At 70.5% G+C, this 23,629-nt stretch overlaps 4 protein-coding genes across 6 annotated transcripts; 3 read left to right on the forward strand and 1 right to left on the reverse strand.

Moving 5' to 3' along the window:
- The first annotated feature begins 261 nt into the window (after positions 1-261).
- Positions 262-5,178, forward strand: TYMP (thymidine phosphorylase). Its single transcript, XM_083835725.1, has 9 exons — positions 262-941; positions 1,439-1,641; positions 1,748-1,846; positions 2,673-2,802; positions 2,936-3,054; positions 3,174-3,336; positions 3,751-3,981; positions 4,519-4,659; positions 4,767-5,178. The coding sequence occupies exons 1-9, from the start codon at positions 815-817 to the stop codon at positions 4,910-4,912; spliced, it is 1,359 nt and encodes a 452-aa protein (XP_083691851.1). The 5' UTR covers positions 262-814; the 3' UTR covers positions 4,913-5,178.
- A 1,193-nt stretch (positions 5,179-6,371) lies between these two features.
- SCO2 (synthesis of cytochrome C oxidase 2) lies at positions 6,372-8,038 on the forward strand. Its single transcript, XM_083835791.1, has 2 exons — positions 6,372-6,480; positions 7,044-8,038. The coding sequence occupies exon 2, from the start codon at positions 7,051-7,053 to the stop codon at positions 7,846-7,848; it is 798 nt and encodes a 265-aa protein (XP_083691917.1). The 5' UTR covers positions 6,372-6,480; positions 7,044-7,050; the 3' UTR covers positions 7,849-8,038.
- NCAPH2 (non-SMC condensin II complex subunit H2) lies at positions 8,031-17,500 on the reverse strand. 3 transcript variants are annotated; one of them, XM_083835699.1, is made up of 22 exons: positions 17,141-17,236; positions 16,483-16,666; positions 16,126-16,391; positions 15,574-15,675; positions 15,101-15,156; positions 13,672-13,747; positions 13,138-13,209; positions 12,894-12,973; positions 12,383-12,534; positions 11,905-12,000; positions 11,543-11,643; positions 11,370-11,441; positions 11,116-11,182; positions 10,888-10,995; positions 9,970-10,023; positions 9,432-9,502; positions 9,260-9,359; positions 9,112-9,177; positions 8,877-8,929; positions 8,595-8,696; positions 8,357-8,506; positions 8,031-8,276 (listed from the first exon to the last, which is right to left on the reverse strand). In XM_083835699.1, the coding sequence occupies exons 3-22, from the start codon at positions 16,231-16,233 to the stop codon at positions 8,139-8,141; spliced, it is 1,824 nt and encodes a 607-aa protein (XP_083691825.1). In that variant the 5' UTR covers positions 16,234-16,391; positions 16,483-16,666; positions 17,141-17,236; the 3' UTR covers positions 8,031-8,138. The 3 variants fall into 3 exon arrangements, with proteins under 3 accessions (XP_083691825.1, XP_083691826.1, XP_083691824.1); XM_083835700.1 differs by lacking the exons at positions 16,483-16,666; positions 17,141-17,236 and adding an exon at positions 17,363-17,500 and having other exon boundaries at positions 16,126-16,408; XM_083835698.1 differs by lacking the exon at positions 16,483-16,666 and having other exon boundaries at positions 16,126-16,408; positions 17,141-17,261.
- LMF2 (lipase maturation factor 2) lies at positions 17,246-23,497 on the forward strand. Its single transcript, XM_083835682.1, has 14 exons — positions 17,246-17,399; positions 17,484-17,737; positions 19,434-19,462; positions 19,617-19,813; positions 20,036-20,214; positions 20,326-20,464; positions 20,768-20,902; positions 21,012-21,117; positions 21,287-21,383; positions 21,533-21,715; positions 21,919-22,087; positions 22,174-22,285; positions 22,510-22,618; positions 22,695-23,497. The coding sequence occupies exons 1-14, from the start codon at positions 17,303-17,305 to the stop codon at positions 23,037-23,039; spliced, it is 2,151 nt and encodes a 716-aa protein (XP_083691808.1). The 5' UTR covers positions 17,246-17,302; the 3' UTR covers positions 23,040-23,497.
- Positions 23,498-23,629: the final 132 nt, after the last annotated feature.

Raw genomic sequence — 23,629 nt, forward strand, 5'->3', positions numbered from 1 at the left:
CATGCCCCGGGCTGCCCCAGCCTGGCTGCTGCATCCCATCCTGTCCCCTCCCTATCTTGTCCTATCTCATCTCCATCCCATCCCATCCCATCCCATCCCATCCCATCCCACCCCATCCCTGTGTCCCCATGCACTCCCTATCTCCCTGTGTCCCCTCGTGCTCCCCAAGCCCCCATGTCCCTCACATCCCTTTACCCCTTGTCCCCCCGACCCCACAGGTGCCCCCCGCCACCCCACGTCTCCTGCTGAGCCCGGTGACGCTGCAGCCACTCCTGCCACAGCCCCGTGGGTGCTGGCACCACGGGCACGGGTGGGCTGGGAGCGATCGGGTCGGGGCCGTGCCGCTGCCTCCTGTGCCCTGCGCCACCGCAGTGGCCGTGCCACTGCCACCACGGCCCTGTGGGGACAGGGAGGGGACACTCATCAGCAAGGCACTGCGGGACCGGGGTGCCAGGGGTGCTGAGGGCGCCTTGGGAGTGCTGTGGGCACCGCGGGAGCTGTGGGTGCCGCACCCGCCCCGGGTGCCGTGGGTGTGGAGGGTGCCGAGCCGCACGCAGTGCCAAGGCAGGCAGAGACACGCAGAGCCCTGCACCTGCCCCACGTCACTGTCGGGAACCGAGACACCGGGGACAGCCAGGAAGGGACAAGGGCACCCAGCCCCAGCCCCAGCCCCAGCCCTGCCACCTCGCTCCCTGCCCTGGGGGCAGAGTCCAGTGCCCAAGGCGCCTCCGTGCCGTGGGCTCGGGGCCAGGCTGGGCAGGCGGCGCGGCGGTGCCGGTGGCACGGTAGCAGTGACAGCGGCAGGGGAGCAGCGATGGACGCCCAGCTCTCCCTCCCGGCCCTCATCCGCAGGAAGCGGGACGGCGAGCAGCTGCGGGACGAGGAGATCCAGAGCTTCGTGCGCAGCGTGACCGAGGGCTCTGCGGAGCAGGGCCAGATCGGTGGGGGCACGGCGGGGCCGGGGGGGGACACAGCACGGGAGTGCACTGGGGGGACCTGGAACGGGACAAGGGGGAGGCAGGAGGAGGCTGGTGGCGGGGGGATGTCGCTAGGCAGGGGGCAGGTGGGGCACGGGAGCAGCTGGGGCACGGTGCGGGACATGGCACGGGGACGTGGTGGGGATAGGGCATGGGGGGACACACCCGGGGACATCCCTGGGGAGGACACAGCCAGGGGACCTGGCACAGGGACACGGCCAAAGGCAGCTGGGACGTGGCAGGGCTGGGGGGGGACACGGGCTGGGGACACGCTGAAGGGATGTGAGAGGGATGGGGGGGCAGGGGGGCTCCTGGCATGGGGAGGCAGCAAAAGGGAGTAGGACACAGCGGGGGGATGTGGCTGGGGGCACTGGGGGGCACTGGGGGGTCCCAGGCGGGGGGCACTGGGGGCACTGGGGGGTCCCAGGCGGGGGTCACTGGGGTCCCCACCCCGCCCCCAGGCGCCATGCTGATGGCCATCCGGCTGCGGGGCATGGACGCGCAGGAGACGCTGGCGCTGACGCGCGCCATGGCGGCCTCAGGCCGGCTGCTGGCCTGGCCGCTGGGCTGGCGGGGGCGGCTGGTGGACAAGCACTCGACGGGCGGCGTCGGGGACAAGGTCAGCCTGGCCCTGGCCCCTGCCCTGGCCGCGTGCGGCTGCAAGGTGAGCGGGGACAGGGACGGGGACGGGGACGGGGACGGGGACGGGGACGGAGCGGCACCGCAGGGTCCCCGCGCCGCCGCCTGCGCCCACCCGCCTGCGCCTGCAGGTGCCCATGATCAGCGGCCGCGGGCTGGGGCACACCGGGGGCACGCTGGACAAGCTGGAGGCCATCCCCGGCTTCTGCGTCTCCCAGAGCCCTGAGCAGGTGCGGGGGGGACACGGGGTGGGGACACGGGACAGGGACAGCGATGGGGACGGGGACGGGGATGGGGATGGGGATGGGGACGGGGACGGGGACAGGGACGGGGACAGGGAGAGGGACAGGGATGGGGACAGGGACAGGGACAGGGACAGGGATGGGGACAGGGACAGGGACAGGGACAGGGACAGGGACGGGGACAGGGACGGGGATGGGGATGAGGATGGGGACAAGTGGCCACACGCCCCCTGCCCGTCCCACTGGCACGGGGCCGCTCTGTTCCCGTTTGGCTGGAGCTGAGGCTCTGCCCGTGGGGGCAGCTGCCCCTAACCCCCGCCGTGACAGACGGGTGGTGCACTGGGGTCACCCTGGCACTCACAGACCCTGCTGGTCCACGCATACTGCACAGGGGGTGGCCCACGAGGGGACAACGGGAAACAGCGGCAGTGCAGGGGGGAGCAGGGAGGGGGCAGAGGGCCGGGATGGCATGGAGCGGGACGTGGGACACTGATGGGATGCGGGATGTGCTGATGGGATGTGGGATGCCAGTGGGATGCAGGATGCTGATGGAATGTGGATGGGATGCAAGATGCCAACGGGATGCAGGATACGGATGGGATGTGGGATGCTGATGGATGTGGGACACCAACGGGATGTGGGATGCTGAAGGACTGCGGGATGCAGACGAGGTGTGGGATGCTGATGAGACAGACTCGGGATGTGGATGGGATATGGGGTGCTGATGGGACCCAGGTGGGACGTGGGATGGGGATGGGGAGGAGGATGGGGGTGGGATGCGGGATGCAGGACACCGATGCCCCCGGCCCCACAGATGCAGAGCATCCTGGAGCAGGTGGGCTGCTGCATCGTGGGGCAGAGCGAGGAGCTGGTGCCGGCTGACCGGGTGCTGTACAGCCTGCGGGACGTCACCGCCACCGTCGACAGCCTCCCCCTCATCACAGGTACCGGGGGGCTGGGGCGTGCAGGGGCATTGGGACAAGACCCCCCTCGTCCAAGCAGGGCCCCAGGAGTGGGTGCAGGGCTGGGTCTGTGGGGCCGGGGTTGCTGCCACCCACAAGGCTGCCCCGTCCCCAGCCTCCATCCTGAGCAAGAAGGCGGCGGAGCAGATCTCAGCGCTGGTGCTGGACGTCAAGTTCGGGAGCGCGGCGCTGTACCCCACGCTGGAGAGCGCGCGGGAGCTGGCCCAGAGCCTGGTGAGCCCGCGGCCCCCCCACGGGACCCCCCCGGGGACAGCGCTGGGGCCGGCGCCCCCGGTCCGGTGGGTGCCGGGGCCACATCCTGCCCCGCCACGACACCCGGTGCCCCCGCGCAGGTGGCGGTGGGCGAGGAGCTGGGCATCCGCACGGCGGCCGTGCTGAGCAGCATGGACCAGCCCCTGGGGCGCTGCGTGGGCAACTCGCTGGAGGTGCTGGAGGCGCTGCAGTGCCTGGAGGGAGGCGGCCCCGCTGACCTGCGGGAGCTGGTGACGGTGCTGGGTCAGGACGGGGACGGGGACGGGGTGGGCACTGCCCAAGGCCACACACGAGCCCCCTGCCCCAGCTCTGCACCCGTGCACAGACCCCGTGCCCCCCCCCTCCCTGTGCCCCACACGCAGCTCGGGCTCCCTGCCCCATCTTGTGCCCCCCCCCGGCTCCTGCGCCCCCAGCCCTCTCCCCACCCCTTGCCCCGTGCCCCAAGATCTCACCCTCCTCCCCAGGCTGCTGCTCCCCGTCCCTGTCCTCCCCACACCCCCACCCATGTCCCCTGCCCCTTGTAGCTCCCCACCCACTGCCCCCAGCCCCCAGGCTCCCCCCAGGTCATTGCTGGGGGGCTGCTCCTGGCCCCCAGCCCTTCCCTGCACCCTGGGTGGGGGGAGCACAGGGGTCCCAGCGCCGTGCCGTGTCCCGCAGGCGGGCTGCTGCTGTGGCAGAGCGGGATGGCCCCGACGGCGGAGCAGGGCCAGGAGCGGCTGGCGCGGGCGCTGGACGACGGCTCGGCCCTGCGCACCTTCGAGGCCATGCTGGGGGCGCAGGGGGTGCCCCCCGACACCGCCCGCCTGCTCTGCGCGGGGACCCCCCAGCAGCGCCGCCAGGTCCTGGGGCAGGCGGGCACCCGTGAGGAGCTGCTGGCGCCCCGCGAAGGTGAGGGGGGGCCGGGGGTCCCTGCCAGCACCCTGCATCCCCACCCGCAGCCCCGTGCCCCCTGCCCATGCCCTGAGCCCCAGCCCCCCAGCACCACCCCTGTGGGCACCACGGGGTGCTCAGCCCCCTGCCAAGCCCCAGATCCCCATGTGCTGGTTCCCCCCCGCTGCTCAGCACCCCCGCATCCCAATGTCCCCCCGCTGCTCTCCACCACCCCCAGGCCCAGTGCCCCCCCGACGCTCAGCACCCCCACATCCCAGTGCACCCCTGATGCTCCCCACCACCCCCATGTCCTGGTACCCCTGCACTGCTCAGCACCCCCACGTCCCGGTGCCCCCCTGCTGCTCCCCGCCACCCCCATGTCCTGGTACCCCCGCACTGCTCAGCATCCCCATGTCCTGGTGCCCCCCCGCTGCTCCCCGCCACCCCGGTGCCCGGTGCCCCCCTGATGCTCAGCACCCCCACATCCCGGTGCACCCCCGTTACTCCCCGCCACCCTGGTGCCCGGTGCCGGCGGTGACGCTGCTGCTGGCCCAGGCACGGTGCAGCAGATCGAGGCGCTGCCGCTGGCCCACGTGCTGCACGAGCTGGGGGCCGGCCGGACGCGCGCCGGGGAAGCCATCAACCCCCGCGTGGGCGCCGAGGTGCTGGTGGCCGTGGGGCAGCACCTGCGGGAAGGTAAGGGGGTGGCGGCAGGGGGGTGACGGTGGTGGCATGGGGACCCCATTCCCGTGCCCCCCATCCCCGTGCCCCCCACCCTGTGCCCACGTGCTGCCCGACCATAGGGGAGCCCTGGCTGCGGCTGCACCACGACGGGGCGCTGAGGGCAGAGCAGCGCCAGGCCCTGCAGGACGCGCTGCTGCTGGGCACCGGCACCGGCACCGCCGCGCCCCGCGTCGCCGAGACCGTGCTGCCCCGCGGCGCGCCCTGACCGCACGCAGGGACGGTGATGACAGTGACGACGGGCAGCTGACTTGAGGAAAACGGGCTCCACCATCGGTAGGGCTGTGAAGCGGGTGTCTTTATTCAGCGCTGGGCAGCACGGGGGCAGTCCCACCGAAGTCGTGTGCGCCCCAACGCGGCAACTTGCCATGGCCATACGCAGCAAAGGGCTGCATGCACATGAAGTTCCCAGTGCGCCTATACACACACATAACCTGTCCCCGCTTCGTATTAAAATTAATTCAAGGAGTCATTTCCATCAGCTCCTCCCGCCTGCCTTGCGCAGTGTCTGCCGGTGGTGGTCGCCGGGGGCCGTGGGGATGAAGGCTGATAACTCCTCTTCATCACCACCGGCTGGCCCCCTGCCTGTGCGCAGGCTCAGCTGCTCCTTGGCTCTCGTCCAACCCACAGGGTCGGTCTCAGCAGGCTTTTGGGACAGGTTCCCCATTTGTGTCAGGGAACATCCTCTGTGAGGGGCCCTCGGACTCCTCGTTTCGGTTAATTTGCACAGCAGTAAGCAAAGACACTCAGCAACATCTATTTTGACGCGATTTAGCAAGCCCCCGTTCTTCCATCCCTGGATTCAATAATGATTATTTTATTTAGAGATCATTAACGCGATTAAGCGAGCCCCCGCCCTTCCGCTCCTGGCCTCAGCGGGGACGAAGGCTGGCGGCCCTTCCTCGTCCCCGCCGGCCGCCCGCTGCCCTCGGCGCAGACCCAGCCGCTCCTCGGCTCTCGCCCACCCTCAGGACCAGTTCCTCCCAGCTCCTGGGGACGGGCTCGCACCGTTATCAGGGACTGGCCTGGGTGAGGGGCCCGAGGCTTCGTGCTTTAGTTAATGAGCACAGTGCACGATTAGTGAGGACGCTAATTAGCATCCGCGAGCTGACACTGTCAGCACCCTGTCTCTGCCTGGTAAGGCTTTGCTCGCGCCCTCTGTCAGCGCGGGGTGATGGGGGCGCAGCGGTGTGACGGCGGTGTGACACCGGGTGTGACACCGGGTGTGACACCGGGTGTGACAGGTGTGACGGGTGTGACGGGTGTGACACCAGGTGTGACACTGGATGTGACACTGGGTGTGACATGGGGTGTGGAGGGTGTGAGGGGTGTGAGGGGTGTGACACCGGGTGTGACACCAGCTGGGATGGGTGTGACGGGTGTGACACCGGGTGTGACACCGGGTGTGCAATGGTGTGACAGGGCAGTGTGACACGGGCTGTGACGGGTGTGACAGGTGTGACACTGGATGTGACACCGGCTGTGCAATGGTGTGACACGGCGGTGTGACACCGGGTGTGACACCGGGTGTGACGGCTGGGAGATGACACGGGGCCGGGCCGGGCCGGGCCCCCCCCGAGGGGAACGCCGCGGTCACGTGGGGCCTTGCGGGGTCACGTGGGGCCGTGCGGGGTCACGTGGGAGCCCCCCCCCCCAGCCGCGCGCGGCGGCGCCCCCTGGTGCTGCCGCTGTCTCCCGGCGGCGGGCACTGCGCGTGCGCGCGCAGCAGCCCCGCCCCTCCCGCGGGGCGCTTCCGGTGTGCGGCGGCGGGAGGAGGTGGGCAGGGGGAAAAGGGGGGGGGGAGGGGGGCAAACGGTACCGGGGGCCGGGAGGGGGCAAAGGGTTCGGGAGCAGGGCGGGGCCGGGGGGCAGCGGGGGGTCAGAGGGCAGCGGGGGGTCGGGGGCACCGGGGGTCACAGGACACCGGAGGGGTCAGAGGGCACCCGGGGTCAGTGCTGCGTGGGGGGGGGTCAGGGGGCACCGGGGGTCAGGGGGCAGCGGGGGGGTCAGGGGGCACCGGGGGTCAGGGGGCAGCGGGGGGGTCAGGGGGCACCGGGGGTCAAAGGGCACTGAGGGACTCAGGGGGCACCGGGGGGGTCAGGGGTGAACAGGGGTCAAAGGGTACCGGGGGGATCAGTGCTACGGGGGGGGGGCAAGGGGCAGCGAGGGTCAAACGGCACTGAGGGAGTCAGAGAGCACCGGGGGGGTCAGGGGGCACCAGCAGTCAAAGGGCACTGGGGAGGTCAGGGGGCATTTGGGGGCTCAGGGGGCACCGGGAGTCAGAGGGCACTGGGGGGGTCGGGACACCACGGCCCCCCCTCACCCCCCGTCCCCCCCAGCCCCGCCATGGCCCAGGCCCTGCTCCCCGCACGCTGCCTGCGGTGCTGCCGGACCTCGCCCCGGACCCTGCTCCAGCCCCAGCCCCCCACCGCGCCCCCCGCCCCCTCCCGCGGGCTGTCCGGGCCCCGGGGGTCGTCGTCGTCGGGGGGGGGGGGCTCAGCCCCGCTGCCGCTGTGGCAGCGCGTGGCGGTGGTGGCGGCGGCAGGCGGCGCGGCGGCGGGCGGCTGGCTGCACCTGCGGGCACGGCGGGAGCGGGAGCGGCGGCAGCGGCGGGCGCAGGAGCTGCGGGCGCTGGCGCTGGGCCAGGGCGACTTCGAGCTGGTGGACCACACCGGGCGGCCGCGGCGCAAGGCCGACTTCCGCGGGCAGTGGGTGCTGCTCTACTTCGGCTTCACGCACTGCCCCGACGTCTGCCCCGACGAGCTGGAGAAGCTGAGCCGGGCGGTGGAGCTGCTGGACCGCGACGCGGCCCTGCCCCGCGTGCAGCCGCTCTTCATCACCGTGGACCCCGAGCGCGACGACGTGGCGGCCGTGGCGCGCTACGTGCGGGACTTCCACCCCCGGCTGCTGGGGCTGACGGGCAGCCCCGAGCAGGTGCGGGCGGCGGGCAGCGCCTACCGCGTCTACTCCAGCGCCGGCCCCAAGGACGAGGACGGCGACTACATCGTGGACCACACGGTCATCATCTACCTGCTGGGCCCCGACGGGCTCTTCCTGGACTACTACGGCCGCAGCAAGAGCGACGCCAAGATCGCCGAGAGCGTGCGCCGCCACATGGAGACCTACGAGCCGCTCCCCGCCTGAGCGCCGATGGGGAGGGGGCGGTGAGCGGCCCCCCGGCACCGACACCGCCGTGGGACCCCACAGCCCCACCGGGACGGGGGGCAGCGGCCCCAGGACTCGACCCTCCCCAGCCCCACGGGGCCGCGCTGCTGGAGCCTGGCTGCTTTGGGGGACGCCCTGTGGATGTCACAACAAGGCAGGCGTTACGGAAGCTGGGTATTTATTGCTGAGCAAGGTGGCACCGCGGGCGGGGGGCTGTACACAATGGGGGACTGTACAGGAGGCGGGGGGCTGTACAGGACTGGGGGGGCTCAGTCGCAGAGCAGGGAGGCGCGGTAGGTGCGGAAGCGCTCGTGGGCCTGCTCGTGCCGGAGGAGCCGGAGCCGCATGGTGTCCACCGCCTCCTCCAGGCCCGGGTCCTGCGCCACCTCCACCGTGTAGTCGTTGGCCTGCAGAGAGGGGGCAGGGGTCGGGAGGGCTGCGCCGAGCCCCCGGGGGGACCCCCCCAGTCCCGAGGCCCCCCACTCACCAGCTGCAGGGAGGCCAGCATGTAGCGGCACACCTCGAAGGCCGGCATGCCCGACACCAGGCTGCTGAAGGACCGCCACTCGCCCAGGCGCTCGAACTGCGCGGCCAGCCGCTCCCCGTAGCTGTGGATGTCGAAGGCCGCCCGTTCCTCCTGCGGGACGGGGCGGGGGGGGAGGTCAGGGCGGCCCCACGCCTCCCCCGGCCCCGTCCAGCCCCGCTGCCGCCCCCCCGCAACGTGCCTGCTCCTGCAGCATCGGCCCCATCTTCTCCTCCCACTGGCGGACGTGCTGGGAGAGCTCCGTCTCCTGCACGTACCTCTGCGAGTTGGCGATGAACAGCTCCTGGGGGCGCAGAGAGACGCAGGGGTGTGGGGGACACGTGTGGGGGACACGGGGAGCGCAGGGACACGGGGAACACAGGGACACGGGGAACACAGGGACACGGGGAACGCAGGGAGCACGGGGGTGCAGAGCACACAGGGTGCCCTGAGCCTGCGGGCGCTGCCCGGGCGCGACACCTACCACGTTCCTCCTCACCAGCTCCTCGTAGCCCAGCGCGTCCAAGTCGCAGGGGCCTGTGAGGGAGCAGAGTGGTGCTGGGGGGTGGCAGCGCGCAGCCGGCCCCACGGTGCTGAGCAGGGAAGGGGAGGCTGCCCCGGCCCGCAGGCAGGATGCAGCGGGGCACAGGCTCGGGGCCGGCGCCTCGGCTGCTGCTGAGCGGGGGGCGCCCTCCCCACAGCCCCCCGCAAGCGCTCACCCACGGCTCCCTCGAGCACCGCCTCCGGGGCCTCCAGCTGGATGTCCTCGTGCTCCAGAAAATCATCTGCGGGCAGGGAGACCCTGCTCAGCACCCCGGGTGCGCCAGTCCCCGCGGCTGCTCAGCACCCCGGGGGCTCCACCCGTACCTGGGGCTTCCTCGGCGTCCCCCCCGAAGTCTTCCTCGCGCTCCTCCTCCGGCACCTCCGGCTCCTCCTCATGCTCCAGCGGCAGCGCCCAGGGCGGCCTCTGGGAGAGCAGCGCTGAGCCCAGCGCCCCCCCAAGCCCCCCCCCGAGCCCCCCAGCCCCTGCCCCGCTCACCGCCCTGCTCTGCAGCTTCCTCTGTGCCGCCAGCCGCTCCTTCAGCTGCTTCCAGTACAGCACCTCCAGATCTGCGCAGACTCAGCACGGGCACGGCCTCAGCGCCCCGCGCCCCGGCGGCGATGGGTGGGGGTCCCCTCCAGCCCCCGCAGCCCCCCCTCCTGGCACAGCGGGGCTCCCAGGGTGTCCCCCCCCCCCCCCGGGCAGTCCCAGCACTGCAGCCCTGCCTGCCCTTCCTGCTGCGGGTCCCACCAGTGCTGGGGAAAGGAGCTGGGAGCTCCCCAGCAAGAGGCGAGGCTTAGGTTAGCAAGGTTCAGGGTGTGCCTTTCAGAAGGGGATTGTAAGTCAGATTTCTGGGTTGAGAATACAAACCACAACCCAGCCTGAGCCGTGGCGCTCCGCTCGTGCCCCCGCGCCCTTTGCCATCAGCCCCCACCTCAGCACAGCCTCGCCGCAGCCACGGCGCTGCCTCCCCTGGGCACGCAGCGCCACCCCCGCGGGCACCCCAGCCCACCCCAGCCCACCCCACCCCGCTCACCCGCGAACGTCGGCCCTTTCCTCTTCGTTTTCCTGCCGTCTGCGGCGTCGTTGTCTGCAGAAAGCAGGAGAGGACTGAGGACTGCGGTCAGAGCTGAGGGGGCCAGCCCCGCCAGCCCTGCAGGGAGGCGTGCGAGGGGCAGACCCCGGGCGTTTTGCCGGCTGTGCCCGTCGGGGTGTGCAGAGCGGCTGCTGCCGTGCCCCAGCACCACCTCCTTCCCCGGGGCAGCTCCAGGCTCCAGCCCCGGCAGTGCCCAGCGCAGCGCTCGCCCTCCTGGGAACGCACGGCCGGGGGGAGCCAGCGCTCTGCTGCCAGGAGCGGGGGCCTTCAGCTGCCCCCTGCCCCTGCCCCACGGTGACGCCTCGCAGGGCGGAACCCACACGCTTTTACTCGTGCTGGTGTTAGCGCTGCCTGCCCTGCGTTGTGCCTGTGTCCGTGTTAGTGTGTCCCGTCAGCAGGGCGCCTGGCGGCGGGCTGCCCCTGCCCCCCGCGGCGGCACCACCCGGTGGGGCGCAGAGCTCTGCCCAGCTCGGGCTGCCTCAGGGCCATGGGCTAAAATTTTGGGGTGGGCAGACCTGTGCGGTGCCAGGAGTTGGACTCGATGATCCTTACGGGTCCCTTCCAACTCATCACATAAAAATTAAAAAAAATAAAATTAAAACAAAACAAAATAAATAAAATAAAATAAAATAAAATAAAATAAAATAAAATAAATAAAATAAAAAGGCCACCTGCTCCTCCCTCCTCGAAGCCCTATGGGGACTGAGGTGAGCCGCTGTGCCCCACGCCCCGCGTGGCAGACGGGGGAGCACGCGGGGAGCGCTCCGAGGCCCCGAGGCCTCGCATCAGAGCGGCCGCCAGCCGCAGGCCCTGCTGAACGCGCGGCAGGGCGGGAGGTGGTCGAGCCGCGACACTCACAGGAGGCAGAGAACCACTTCAAGAAGTCCTGAAGCTTCCTCGGCCCCTTCCTTTTCCGCTTGCTACCGATCACGTCGTCCAGGCCCTGCGGCACCAGGAAGGGCCTCCCTGCAGGGCAGGGGGCGATGAGCCACGCCGCAGGCTGCGGGCAGGACCCCGTGCTGCCGCTCACAGGCGAGCAGCTCCGGGGCAGGGGGCAGGCACGCTTCCCCGCCCCACCTCGGATACCTTTCTTGAAGGGCTTGTCTTCGGAGTCCCCGAAGGGGTCCAGGCTCTGCCACGGATCCAGCAACTCCTGGGGGAGGAAGCGAGCGCGGGCGAGCGCGGGCAGAGCCCTCAGCAGGGACGGGGGCACCGGAGCCGCGCGGCTCCCTCGGCACCAGCGCAGCACGGAGCGGGGTGGGGCGGGCAGGGACACCCCGGGGCTTCCCGCGGCACCCGGGCTCTGCTGCTGCCCACCCGGCTCAGCTGCGGGCCCTCACCTTGATGTGTTCCTGCGGGTCCTTGGCAGGGGCTCGCTCCCGCAGCACGTAGCCCTTCGCCTGGGGCACGCCCTGGCAGACACAAAGCGTCAGGCAGACACAAAGCCGCGGGCAGCCGGGCTCCAGGGCCAGAGCGAGGAGCTGCGGTGCCCCCCGTGCCCTGCCTGCCCTACCCTCTGCGCCTCGATGCGTTCGTCGGCAGCCGGAGCCATTTCCACGTTGTCCTCGGGGGCCATGGGCAAGTCGTCCCCGCTGTCGTCTGGCCCCGCAGCACCTAGCGGGGATAACAGGATACAGTCAGGAGCTGGGACGGCCTCTTGCGGGGTCTCCCTTTTCCACCCTGTCTGAGGGGGAGCTTCCCTGGGGAGTTTTACTCCTTAAATCACGACACCCGGGCTGGCTGGGGGTGCGCAGAGGCCAGGAGCACCTCTGGTAACAGCGCGGCACTCCCCGGCCAGCAGCTGCCCGCACGCAGCCCGGCCCAGCAAGGCACACGGGCAGGACAAACGGACGGACCCCACCGAGAGCATCTCACCTCCGTCGTCAGAGAAGTTCAGTGCCTGGACGGGCGTCGCACCGGCGCCGAGGTGCAGGGGCTCCCTGCTGCCGCCGAGGACCGAGGACCGTGCTCCTGAGAGGTGACAGAGGGGGGGGTGACCTGCAGCCCCGCAGCCGGCCCGACGCAGAGTGGCTGTGGTGGCAGGGAAGGGGCAGCTCCCCAGGCTGGGCCCTGCCTTTGCCCACCCCCAGCTCTCCCCCATGCCCAATTTTCAGCAGTAACCGACCCCTGTGCTGGCAGTAACCAACCTAACCAACCCCTGTGCTGGCAGTCGGAGTGCTTTTGACAAAGGCAGGGCAGCAGAGGAAAGGCAGAGTCACATCTCCTCCACCCCCAGGAGCAGGGCTGAGAGCTCACATCCTCTCGAGGCAGAAGGCAAGCGAAGCACCCCAGCGGGGCAGCCCCACTCCGTGCTGCCTTCCACCCCGCAGAGCTCCTCACCCGAGCCCCATACCTGCTGCTCCACCGGCGATCCCTTCGTGGTGCCGATCCTGCAGGCACGTGGGCGAGAGCCCCGCCAGCTCCAGCATGAAGGCCCCGGTGGCGTGAGGGGTGCACGTGTTCATCCGGAAATCCTTGCGGCTGGCCAGGACCTCGCCCTTCCGGCTGGGGACAACGGGCCCGTCAGGGGGACAGGGCCCCGCTGGGGACCCCCAGACGGGGGGAGCGGGGCTGAGGTGCCCCCAGGCCAACAGCCCCCTGCTCCAGGAGGGATCTGCTCCCAGCCACTGTCCTCACACTCCTCCGGTCCCACAAAGCCCTTCACAGATTCCCCAGCGCAGTCCCGGCCTCATTGCACCCCCTGCACCAGGAGCAGCCCCTGTGTGGGCTCCTGGCACCCTCAGGATTATTCCTCCTCCCTGCCTCCCGGGTTTAGCCGGGACAGGGCCATTCCCTCTGCGACGGCACGGGGACAGCCAGACCCTACTGCAGCACGAGCTGGGGGCGCTGAGGCGGGCTCTCACCTGAACAGGGGGTTGTTCCTCTTCTCAGCCTCCTCCGGGGGCACCAAAGACATCGGGGTCAGGGGAACAATGCTCACGGCCTGCAGGGACAAGAACAGGAGTGCGGCTGCCGTTGCTCGGGGCGGGACGGGAGGCGCGGGCACTGCGTGGGCAGCGCCGTCCCTCGGAGCCCCGCCGGCTGGGCAGCAGCCCCAGCGCCTCCGCGATGCCAGGGGACGAAAAGGGCGACAGCAGGCTGCCTTACGCTGGGCCGATGGTCCTTCTTCATGTCCACGCTGCCCTGGCTGGTGTCCCTGATGTCATCCAGGGAGAGGAACTGCAGAGAGAGGCCCGCGGCGGTGACCGGCTGGCAGCGGGGCCCGGCATGCTGCACCGCACCGCAGCGCCCCGTGGGGCCTGGGAGCTGCCGCTGCGCAGGCAGGACTGAACCAGCAGCAGAGGGAAAGCTCTGGCTTTGGAGCCTCTGCCAGGACAGGAGCTGGTCTATAAGGTCCCTTTAACAGATGGCCCTTAAGGTCCCTTCCAACCCGAGCCGTGCTAGCAGAAGGAAGGCTAAGGCACGGGATGGAGGCGTCCCTTCATGCTGTGTAGGAGACAAGCTCTCCCAGCAGGGCTGCGAGGCAGCAAATCCCTTCCCTCGGAGGCCACACAGGAGTTTCATGACAAAAACCTCCCGAGGCGCTCCTGCCGTGCCTGGGGGCGGGAGGGGGCAGAGGTGGGGCTGAAGGCAGCAGAGCGCGCAGGGCCGCAGGGAGCACACCCGCAGCGTCCCCCTCACCTCCTCCTCCTCCGTCCCGAAGGTTGTGTCAGCGTCCCTGCCGTCCTCCCCCACGGAGCAGGGCAGCTTCTCCCGCCTGTCAGGGAGCAGAAACACAGTCAGGTGCTGTGCACCACCGGCTAGAGGCTCGGGCAAAGCAGCAGCAGGCTTCCCCCAGCCCGGCCGTGGCAACTGGTGCGGCGTCCTTCTGCAGCGCCTCTGGGCACAACTCCCGGGCACCAGGCACGGACCGCAGCGCGCTGCCAGCACCGCTGGGCAGCCACAGCACCAGCTCGCTCCCTGATGAGCTGCCACCCACGGTCCTGGCAGCGCTGGGGGGCTGCAAAGGAATCAGGACTTGAGGGAAGAGGGGACTCAGTCCATCCAGCAAATCCTATCTTGAACAAAAACGTCCCGCTCAGCTCGGGAGCTCAATTTGAAAGAGAATGATTCACTGCAAGGCAACAACACTGCGTGGAGATAATTTGGGGGGATGTTCAGAAACCTCCACAGCAGCTTCACGGTGCTGCAGCCCCAACAGAGCCTCCTTCGGGTGCCCTGCCTCAGGCTCCCAAACAAGCCCGCAGCACAGTTCCCGGTGAGCGGGGTTTACGGCTGGGCGAGCCAGAGGACGGATGGCTCCTGCAGGGAGCTGCCTGAGCCCAGCACCCGCTTGGTGCGAGGCGCCTCACAAAAGCCTCGGGTTTTACAAAATTGGCCTGAGGGCACACAGAACGGTGTCACAAGCTGATCCCGCCTTAGTGGAAGCCAGGTTCTGAACTCAAGCCGGGTTGGCAGAAGCCAACTTGTGCAAGACAACTTGAAAACTGCGACTGCAACAGCAGTGCCCCGCTCTCGGCAACAGTGGGGAAACAAATCACGAGCTTCTTTGCCACACGGGTCACGCTGTGCACTGAGAGGCGCGCTGCGGGGTGCTGGGCACGGCCCTCTCCTTACCCAACAGCCGGGCACCGCAATGACAAAACCCCCGCACGGCGCCGCTGGAAGAGCTCTGGGGGAAGAGCTTGGCCCCAAGCCCTCGAGGCAGAACCGAGTCCCAGTGGGGCCTTTCACGCTGCCTGCAGAAATCCTCAGCCCCAGAGAACCTCTCCTAGGGCCGCAGGCTGACGCTGCAATCGGCTGGCTTGTTTTTAAAATAAAGGATTGCCGTAAGGGAAGGGTGCTCGGGAAAAGCAAAGCGTGGCTCTGAGCGGGGCAGAGCCCCGGGGGCTCTCCCTGTGGGTGGGACAGGTCACGGCCTCGTCCCTGTGCCAGCAGAGCTCGCACACGGCTGCGGCAGGAGCTCCTCAGCTCAGCAGGGCCGTGCCACAACGCAGGGGCTGAGCAGCGAGGGGACACGTCCGTGTGTTCCGCTAAAGCAGTGGGACTTGCAGGAAGACCCCAGCCCCTACAAGGATCGTCTCTCCAGCGGATGGAGCTCGTTGCTTACTTCTTATTGGAAATGAAGTCGAGTGCCTGGTACACCAGAGAGTAGAGATACTCCACCTGTAAAACAGGGGCCAGACTCAGAGACAGAGAAAGCAGCTCCCAGAAAAGACCCCTCGGCTGACGCCAGGATGACCACGGACCTTCCCGTATCCCCACACAGCCTGAGTTCAATTTCTTAATAATCTTGTTGTGTTTTTTTTCCCCATTCGAGCCATTTTGAATCCAGGTTTGGGAAAAGAGGTTGTTTTTTGCTTTTGTTTTTTTTCTCCAGGCTGCCAATCCCAACACATATAAAGGAATTTAGGAATTTGAGATCAATAACCTTCTAAATTCCTTGGCCATTATTACATTCAAGTCATCCAAACTCAAGGGCAGCTCCCCAAAGCAGCCCCCATAGAAGCCTCAGCCCCGGGAGCCCCAGCTGAGGGATCAGGGCCAGGACCAGGACGGAGCTGTGCCCGCCGGCGCTCTCACCTTCTTGCTGTAGACGCAGGCAGAGCCCTGAATTAACAGAGCTGCTTCTATGAAGTTCATGGTGGTTTTGCCACCATCAAAGGAAATACAGATTTGGTCCAGCTGCAAAACGTACAAGAGAAGGAAAATGAAACACTGCTTTGCAGACTGATTTAAGGCTAGCACTGCAAAAGGCAAAAGTCAAAATCACGGCAGTTTGCCTAGCGTGACACTCTGGGGACTGGATGTAATGAGTGAACGCAGAAAGAAGGAATGCCATTCCCCTTTTCCCTGCAGCACGAGGGCCTTTTCTGTGGCTGCACTACAAGGGACACATCCCTGAAAACAGGGGACACCCAGAAGGGATGGCTGTGCGACGACGCTGGATCTCCCACCCCTGCACGTCCACCCGCACAGGCCAGTGACCACGCCGCTGCACTGCCCTGGGGCAAGCAGGAGCTCCGTGGCCGTGCCGGGCGGCGGGCAGCGGCCGCGGGCAGGGACAGAGGCTCCCCGTGCAGCAGCGGCCCTGCCGCAGCCCCCCGCAGCGCGGGGGCACGGCGCCCCCCTCACCTCCTCCAGGTACTCCCCGAGCTGCGCGGCCACGTCCACCTCCCAGTTCTTGGTGAGGTCGCGGATGGGCTGCAGGAGGTGCAGGAAGCGCGACTCCACGTCCTCCATGGCGGCTCCCCGCGGGGTGCAGGCAGCTCCTCGGCGGTCGGACGCAGGCCGGGCACGGCGAGCTGCCCGCTGGGCGCCGGGTGGCTCGGGGCAGGGTCACTCCGGGTCCGGTGGCAGGGGGCAGCCGCGGTCACACGGAGCCAGCGGCGGCCTCGTGGCTTCAGCAGGAGGAAAGCTGTAAGGAAGGGAGCCCGACGGGCACAGGGCAGCGCCCAGGAGGCAGGAGAAGAAAGGAACGCTGTGCGTTACCTCGCAGATCCACGGCAGGCGGGCTGAGCACCGGGCTGAGCACCGGGCTGAGCACCGGGCTGAGCACCGGGCTGAGCACCGGGATGAGCTCTGGGCCCAGCACCGGGGCCGAGCACCGGGGCCGAGCACCGGGCTGAGCACCGGGCCCAGCACCGGGCCCTGGCAGCCCGAGGCTGAGCGTGGCCTGCAAAGGGCGCGGGTGTCACCGGGGTGCAGCTGGGGGGCACCGGCAGGGACCTGGGCCAGGAACTGGGACCGAGACCGGGACCTGGGACCGGGGACAGGGGTCCGGAGCCGGGGAACGGGGACATGGGAACGGGGACGGGGAACGGGACCCGGGGGACGGGAACCGGGGACGGGGACCGCAGACCGGGAACCGGGGACGGGGACCGCAGACCGGGAACCGGGGACGGGGACGGGGGCCGGGATCGGGGACCGGGGATGGGAACCGGGGACCGGGACGGGGAACCAGGACCGGGGCAGGGATCAGGATCGGGATCGGCGACCGCGAACGGGGCCGGGGACCGGGGCCGGGACCAGGGCCGGGATCGGGATCCGGGGCCGGGGCCAGGGCAGGGATCGGGAGCCAGGACCGGGGATCGGGATCCGGGGCCGGGGCCAGGGACCCGCTCCGCGCGGCAGGGCCGCAGCCGCGCACCGGTGCCGGTGCCGAGCCCAGGGGCCGCTCCCGCCGCGCTCAGCGCCGCTCCCGCCGCGCCGCCATTTCGCGCTTCCCGCCCGCCGCGCGCTGCCGTCACCGGGCGCCGCGTCACGGGCCCCGCCCGCCCCGCTCGGCCCCGCCGCCGGCCCCGTCCGCGCCATGGCGGAGCCGCCGCGCCGCCCGCGGGAGCTGTTCCTGGCCGGGCTGGCCGCCGCCTACCTCGCCGCCTTCGTCTCGCTCTACCTGCAGGTGCCCGGTACGCCGCGCCCCGACCCGTCCCGCCCCGTCCCGCCGGGCTCGGCGCCGCGCTGAGCCCCGGCCCCGTTCCGTGTCCCCGCAGGGCTGTACGGGCGCGACGGGATCCTGCCGGTGCGGCGGGCGCTGCGGCCGGGCGGCCGCGGGCTGCGGGCGCTGCTGCGGGACGAGCCCACGCTGCTGTGGCTGTGCCCGCGCGCGGGGCTGGAGGCGGAGCGCGGCGCGGAGCTGCTCTGCCTGCTGGGCGCCGCCGCCGCGCTGGGCGCGCTGCTGAGCCCCGCGCTGCGGGACTGCCTGCTGCTCGCCGCCCTGCGCGCCGCCTACCTCTCGCTCTGCCAGGTACGGCACCGGCACCGGCACCGGGACCCTGCCCCGGCACCGGCACCGAGCGCTGCGCGGCCGCTGCTCGTGGTTGTGCACGGGGGGGGGGGAGGGGGGGCTGGGGGTGAGCTCTGGGTTGGGGGGGGTGGTTGGGAGTGGGTGAGCTGGGGGGTGAGGAGGGTGAGCTGGGGGTGCCTGGGTGAGCTGGGTGCCTGGGTGAGCTGTGCACGTGTGAGCTGGGGGGGGGTGTGATTGTGAGTGTGTGCACGTGTGGGTGAGCTGGGTGTGCATGGGTGAGCTGGGTGTGTGTGAGCTGGGGGTGATTGTGAGTGTGTGCACGTGTGTGTGTGAGCTGGGTGTGTGTGAGCTGGGGGTGTGTGATTGTGAGCTGTGATTGCGTGTGCCAGCTGTGTGCGTGTGTGATTGTGTGTGCAGGTGTGTGCGAGCTGGGTGCGTGCATGTGTTTGTGTGTTGTGAGCTGGGTGCAAGCTGGGGGTGTGTGTGTGCCTGTCTGGGTGTGTGTGTGTGAGCTGGGTGTGTGTGATTGTGAGTGTGTGTGTGTGTGTCAGCTCTATGTATGTGCGTGTGATTATGAGTGTGAGCTGGGTGCATGTGAGCCGTGCGTGTGAGGTGTGTGAGCCGTCTGTGCATGTGCCTGTGTGTGTGAGCTGGGTGTGTGCATGTGTCCGTGTGCGCGCCTGTGAGCTGGGTGTGCATGTGTTTCTGTGTATGTGTGAGCTGTGTGTCCCCGTCTCTGTGTGTGCGTGTGTCAGCACAGCTGCGGCAGGACTCGGTTCCTCTTCCCTCCCAACCCGGGGAAACCCAGCAGGGAGCGGCTCACCAGGAGCCCCCCCGGCAGGGCGCCCGCTGCTGCTGCTGCTGGAGCTGGGGACGCCACGTGGCGCTGCTCCAACCCCGCAGCGTGCGGCTGCCCCTGTCCCGGGGTGCCCCTGTCCCGGGGTGCCCCTGTCCCGGGGTGCCCCTGTCCCGGGGTGCCCCTGTCCCGGGGTGCCCCTCTCCCCGGGGTACCCCCCTGTGCCATGTCCCGTGGGGGCAGGACGGGAGCCAGGCTCGGTCCCTGCCCCCGGAGGGGCAGCACCAGGAGCCGTGCAAGCCGGGGCTCCCAGCTGCCGGAGCAGCCTCCACCCAGCCCCTGCGTGCCAGGCCCTCGTCCTTCCCTTTTAAGGTGATGTGCAGAGAAATCCTCGCCCTCCTCTTCCTCCTCCTCCTCCTCCTCCCCTCAGTGCTGTCTGCAAGCGGGGCTCAGCCAGGGGCTGTGCCGGGAGGGGCAGCCCCGTGCAGCGGGGCGGCGTGGGGCAGGGCTCGGCCCCGTCCTGTCCCCGTCCTGCCGCCGGGGCTGCCCCGTTCCTGCTGCCGGCCACGTGGCCGTGCCTGGAGCTCAGCTCCCGCCTGGAGCCGCTCCTGGGCTGCGGTTCCTGGCGCCGCAGCCTTGCAGCACGTCCGGCCCGGGAGCATCCCTCCTCCGTCCTCCCTCCTCCACCTCACGCCCCGGGCGGCGCTGCCTCCGTGGCATCGCGGCGTGCCGAGGCCGCTGCCACGCGCTGGGGCTGGCCCGAGGCCGGCCTCGGGTTTGGCAGGGTGCTGGGGAGGCGCCGGGGGGGCTCCGTGCGGGCAGGGAGCAGGGGAGGGCCCGGGGGGCAAAACCCCACAGCACAGAGCCCCCCGCCCCGCTCACCGCTCCCTCTCCCCGCAGGTAGGACAGGTCTTCCTCTACTTCCAGTGGTAAGTCAGCCGCCGCACGCCCGCCCTCCAGACCCCGCAGGGCCCTGCCGGGGGGCTCCGTGCCTCCTCCCAACCCACGGGGGGCTCCGTCCCCGCTCGGCACCTCGGGGACGCGGCCCCGGGGTGCCGGTGTGGGACTGTGGCGTGCCCGCAGGGACAGCCTCCTGCTGGAAGCGGGCTTCCTGGGCGTGCTGGTGGCCCCCCTGCGCCTCTTCAAGTGGCGCTCGACGGCATGGCGCGCCCACGACGGCGTCACCTTCTGGCTGGTGCGCTGGCTGCTCTTCCGCCTCATGTTCGCCTCCGGCGTGGTGAAGCTGACCAGCCGCTGCCCCACCTGGTGGGGGCTCACAGGTGAGGGGGGCACGGCCCCCGCGGGGTGTCGCAGGCCGTGGGGGCACACAGCGAGGCAGGGGGGAGACAGGCACAGCCCCTGGCCCCAGGCTGTGCCCCGTGTGGCTCTGGGCAGCTCCCCCGTGCAAACGCACCGTGCTCGGCCCCCGCGGCACGGCTCTGCCCGCCCCGAGCTGCTCCCCTGCCCCCAGGCGCGCCGCTGACCCCCTGCTGTCCCCCCAGCTCTCACCTACCACTACGAGACGCAGTGCATCCCCACGCCGGCCGCCTGGTTCGCCCACCAGCTGCCCGTGTGGTTCCAGAAGCTCAGCGTGGTGGCCACCTACGTCATCGAGATTGCCGTCCCGCTGCTCTTCTTCGCCCCCATCCGCCGCCTCCGGCTCTTCGCCTTCTACTGCCAGGTGCGGGGGGCGTTGGGACACCGGCGGGGGGGCTGCATGCAGGCTGCTGCCCCCCCCGGGCAGCCTGCTCAGCGCCATGACGCCCCCAGCCCTGCCTTTGCTCCCGCCCAGGTCCTGCTGCAGGTCCTCATCATCCTCACGGGCAACTACAACTTCTTCAACGCGCTCACCATCGTCCTGGCCTTCTCCCTGCTGGATGAGGAGCACGTGGCGTACTGGCTGGGGCGCAGCAAGAAGAAGCACGGCAGCTGTGAGTCGGGGGGCTCGCGGCCCGATGGGGGCGCGGTGCCCTCTGCTGTGCGTGGGGCGGGGAGGGGGCCGGGCCGCCAGCTCCGCGTGGCCCCGGGGGGTGTCGTTGCGGCTGCCCCGTGTTGGTGCTGAGCGAGCTGCCGCCCCTGGGGCGCTCAGGCCGGGGCACAGCACGGGGCTGCGGTGCAGGGAGGTGCTCCGAGCGCCGCCCCTGCCCTCCCGCACGCGGGCTCTCGGGGCTGGGTTCGTGGTCTGCTGGGTGCCGTGGGTCAGGCCCCGGCGCTGAGCTGCCCCCCGCCGTCAGCCTGGCCCCCCAGCTTCCTCGCCTTCCTCTCCACCCTGCTGGAGCTGGCTGCCTACGCCCTGCTGCTCTACTGGAGCGTCCAGCACTTCGGCCTGGAGATCGACTGGGAGAAGAAGGTGCTGGAATCCAAAGTGGGTACGTCCCGGCCGCACCGGGGTGGCCGTCCCCGTCCCCGTCCCCACGGCCCGGCTGCTCCCACGGGTGCCGCCGCCGGCCCTGACCCCGCGCTGTCGCCCTGCCCCAGCCTTCACCTACCACGAGTTCACCCAGTGGCTGCGGGCGGTGACGCTGCCGCTGGTGGGGCTGGGCTTCCTCTCGCTGTCCTGGGAGATCCTCTCCGCCTTGTACCGGTGAGCGCCGCAGAGCCCTGCGCCCCTGGGGTGCGGTTCCCAGCCGTGCTGAGGAGGGGCTCACCCGGGTCCCCGTCCCCACACCGTGCACCCAGCCGTGCCCCCCGCCATGCACGTGCGGCCTGGGGGGGCCGTGCGGGTCTGAGCCCCCCTGTCCCACCCCTCACAGGTGCGTCTGCGTCCGCGGCTGCTTCTGGAAGCTGTGGGCTTTGCTGCAGTGGGCCGTCTTCGCCACGGCCGCCGTGGGGGTGTTCGCCGTCAGCTTGGTGAGCCTGGGGGGACGGGGGGCTCTGCTGGGCCGCGGGGGTGGTCCCCGCTCCTTCGGCTGGGGCTGGGGGGTGCGGGTGGGCAGCAGCGGGGCGCGGGGGGGCTCTGCCCGTGCCTCCTGCAGCCGCCCTCCTCCTGCGCCGCCCAGGTGCCCTTCACCTACATCGACTACGAGTCCAACGGCAAGCTGTGGCCCGGCATCCACCACATGTTCAACGCCGTCGAGCGCTTCCAGGTGGTGAACTCCTACGGGCTCTTCCGCAGGATGACGGGCGTCGGGGGGCGGCCCGAGGTGGTGCTGGAGGGCAGCTACGACAAGCAGACCTGGACGGTGAGCGCCCGCCTTGCTCCGAGGGCTGGGATGGGGCTGAGGAGCCAGCCCCGAGCATCCCCTCCCCGCTGCCTTGGTGCTGCTGGGGACCCCGGCCGTCCCCGTGGGCTGGGGGGGCTTTGTTCGTCCCACGGCCCCTGGAGGTGACGGGGGGAGCGTGGGGGAGCTGTGGTCCGGACCTGAGCCCCCCGCCCTGCCCGCAGGAGATCGAGTTCATGTACAAGCCGGGCAACGTCAGCGCGGCCCCGCCGCTGGTGGCCCCGCACCAGCCCCGCCTGGACTGGCAGATGTGGTTCGCGGCTCTGGGGCACCACAGCAGCAGCCCCTGGTTCGCCAGCTTCGTGCACCGCCTGCTGCAGGGCAAGAAGGACGGTGAGTGGGGCGGGGGGGTCAGTGGGGCGGGGGGGTCAGTGGGGCGGGGGCCTGGGGCGGCCCCCCTAACGCTGCGCCCCCCGCAGTGATCCGCCTGGTGCAGCTCGATGAGGCCAAGTACCCGTTCAGCGCCCAGCCGCCCACCTACATCCGCGCCCAGCTCTACAAGTACTGGTTCACCGGCAGCGCCGAGACCGGGTGAGCGGGGACGGCCGGGGGCAGGGCTGGCTCAGCACCCCCCTGCTGCCCCCCCCTGCTCCCCAACACGGGGGTGTCCGCACACCGACGTGCTGGCTGTCCTTGGGCAGCTGCTGCGGGGGCAAGCTGTGAGGGTGGGAGCTCACCGGGACCCTGAGAGCAGCTCCAGGGGGCTGCGGGGGGGTCCCGTTCCCCCCCCCAGGCACTGATCCCCTGTCCCGCAGGGAGGGGGCTACGCGGTGGTGGCGGCGGCAGCACGTCCAGGAGTTCTTCCCCACCGTCTCTCTGGGCGACCCCACGCTGGAGAACCTCCTCGCGCAGCACGGGCTGAAGGTAGGGCCCCGTCCCCGCGCCCCGCCGAGCCCCTGCGTGGCCGTGGGGCGGCGCTCACCCCCCCGTGCCCCCCCAGGACAAGGCGCCACCGAAGCGCCCGGCGACCACCTTCCTGCCCTGGCTCCTGGAGTCCATCCGGCGCCTCAGCCTCCCCTACTCGGGCCCGGCCGTGCTGTGGTCCCTGTACCTCGTCGCCGCCAGCGCCTGCCTGCTGCGCGCCCTCGGCCGCCGGCCCCGGGGGGGGGCGCCCCCGGCCCGCCACAAAGGCCCCAAGCGGGGGGACCCGGTGGACCGAGGGGGCGACGAGAAAAACGGGCAGGTGAGGAGGAAGGAGGCCAAAGAGGCGGAGGAGAAGGGCGAGGGCCGTGCCCGGGGGGCGGCCGACAGCGAGGGCCCCCGCAGCACCAAGAAGAAGAAGTAGCAGCAGCGCCGGGAGCCGCCAGCCCAGGACCCGTCTTCCACGCACTGACTGATGCCGCTGGCTCCGGGCCCCCCCCGCGCTCCCCGGCTGCCCGACGCTGCCTCTGTCCCCATGGAGGGGTCCTGGCGGGGCACGGCCCCCCCCTGCCATCACGACCCCCGCCCCGGGGTGAGCGTGCCGCTCTCCCTGCCAGTGCCTTCACGCACAGCCGGAGCAGCGCGGGCGGTGGTGGCCTCCCCGTGCCCCCCAGCAGGGGCTGCCCCCCTGCCCCCCCCGGCCGTCCTGTGGGGCAGGGGCAGCGCTGGGGGGGCAGCTGCATCGCGGCCTCGTGTGCCCACAGGGGGCTCCGGCCCCCGCTGCCCCGTGCCGGGGGGGGTCTGACCGCACCGCGCTTCCCCTGGGCTGCGGCCAGCGCAGGGGTTTCCTACGATTTTCTAAATAAAGCCTTTGACATTCCAGCCCCGGGCCTCTCCTTCACACCAGAAAGGCTGGGGGGGCCACGGGGGGAAATGGGGGCTGTGCTGGTCCCACTTGGTCCTGCTGCACCCCCCCCAGCGGGCTCTCCCCAGCCCCGTGCCCTGGCTGCGACC

Source organism: Anser anser (genome assembly GCF_964211835.1).
Source record: "Anser anser genome assembly, chromosome: 1".
NCBI lineage: Eukaryota > Metazoa > Chordata > Aves > Anseriformes > Anatidae > Anser > Anser anser.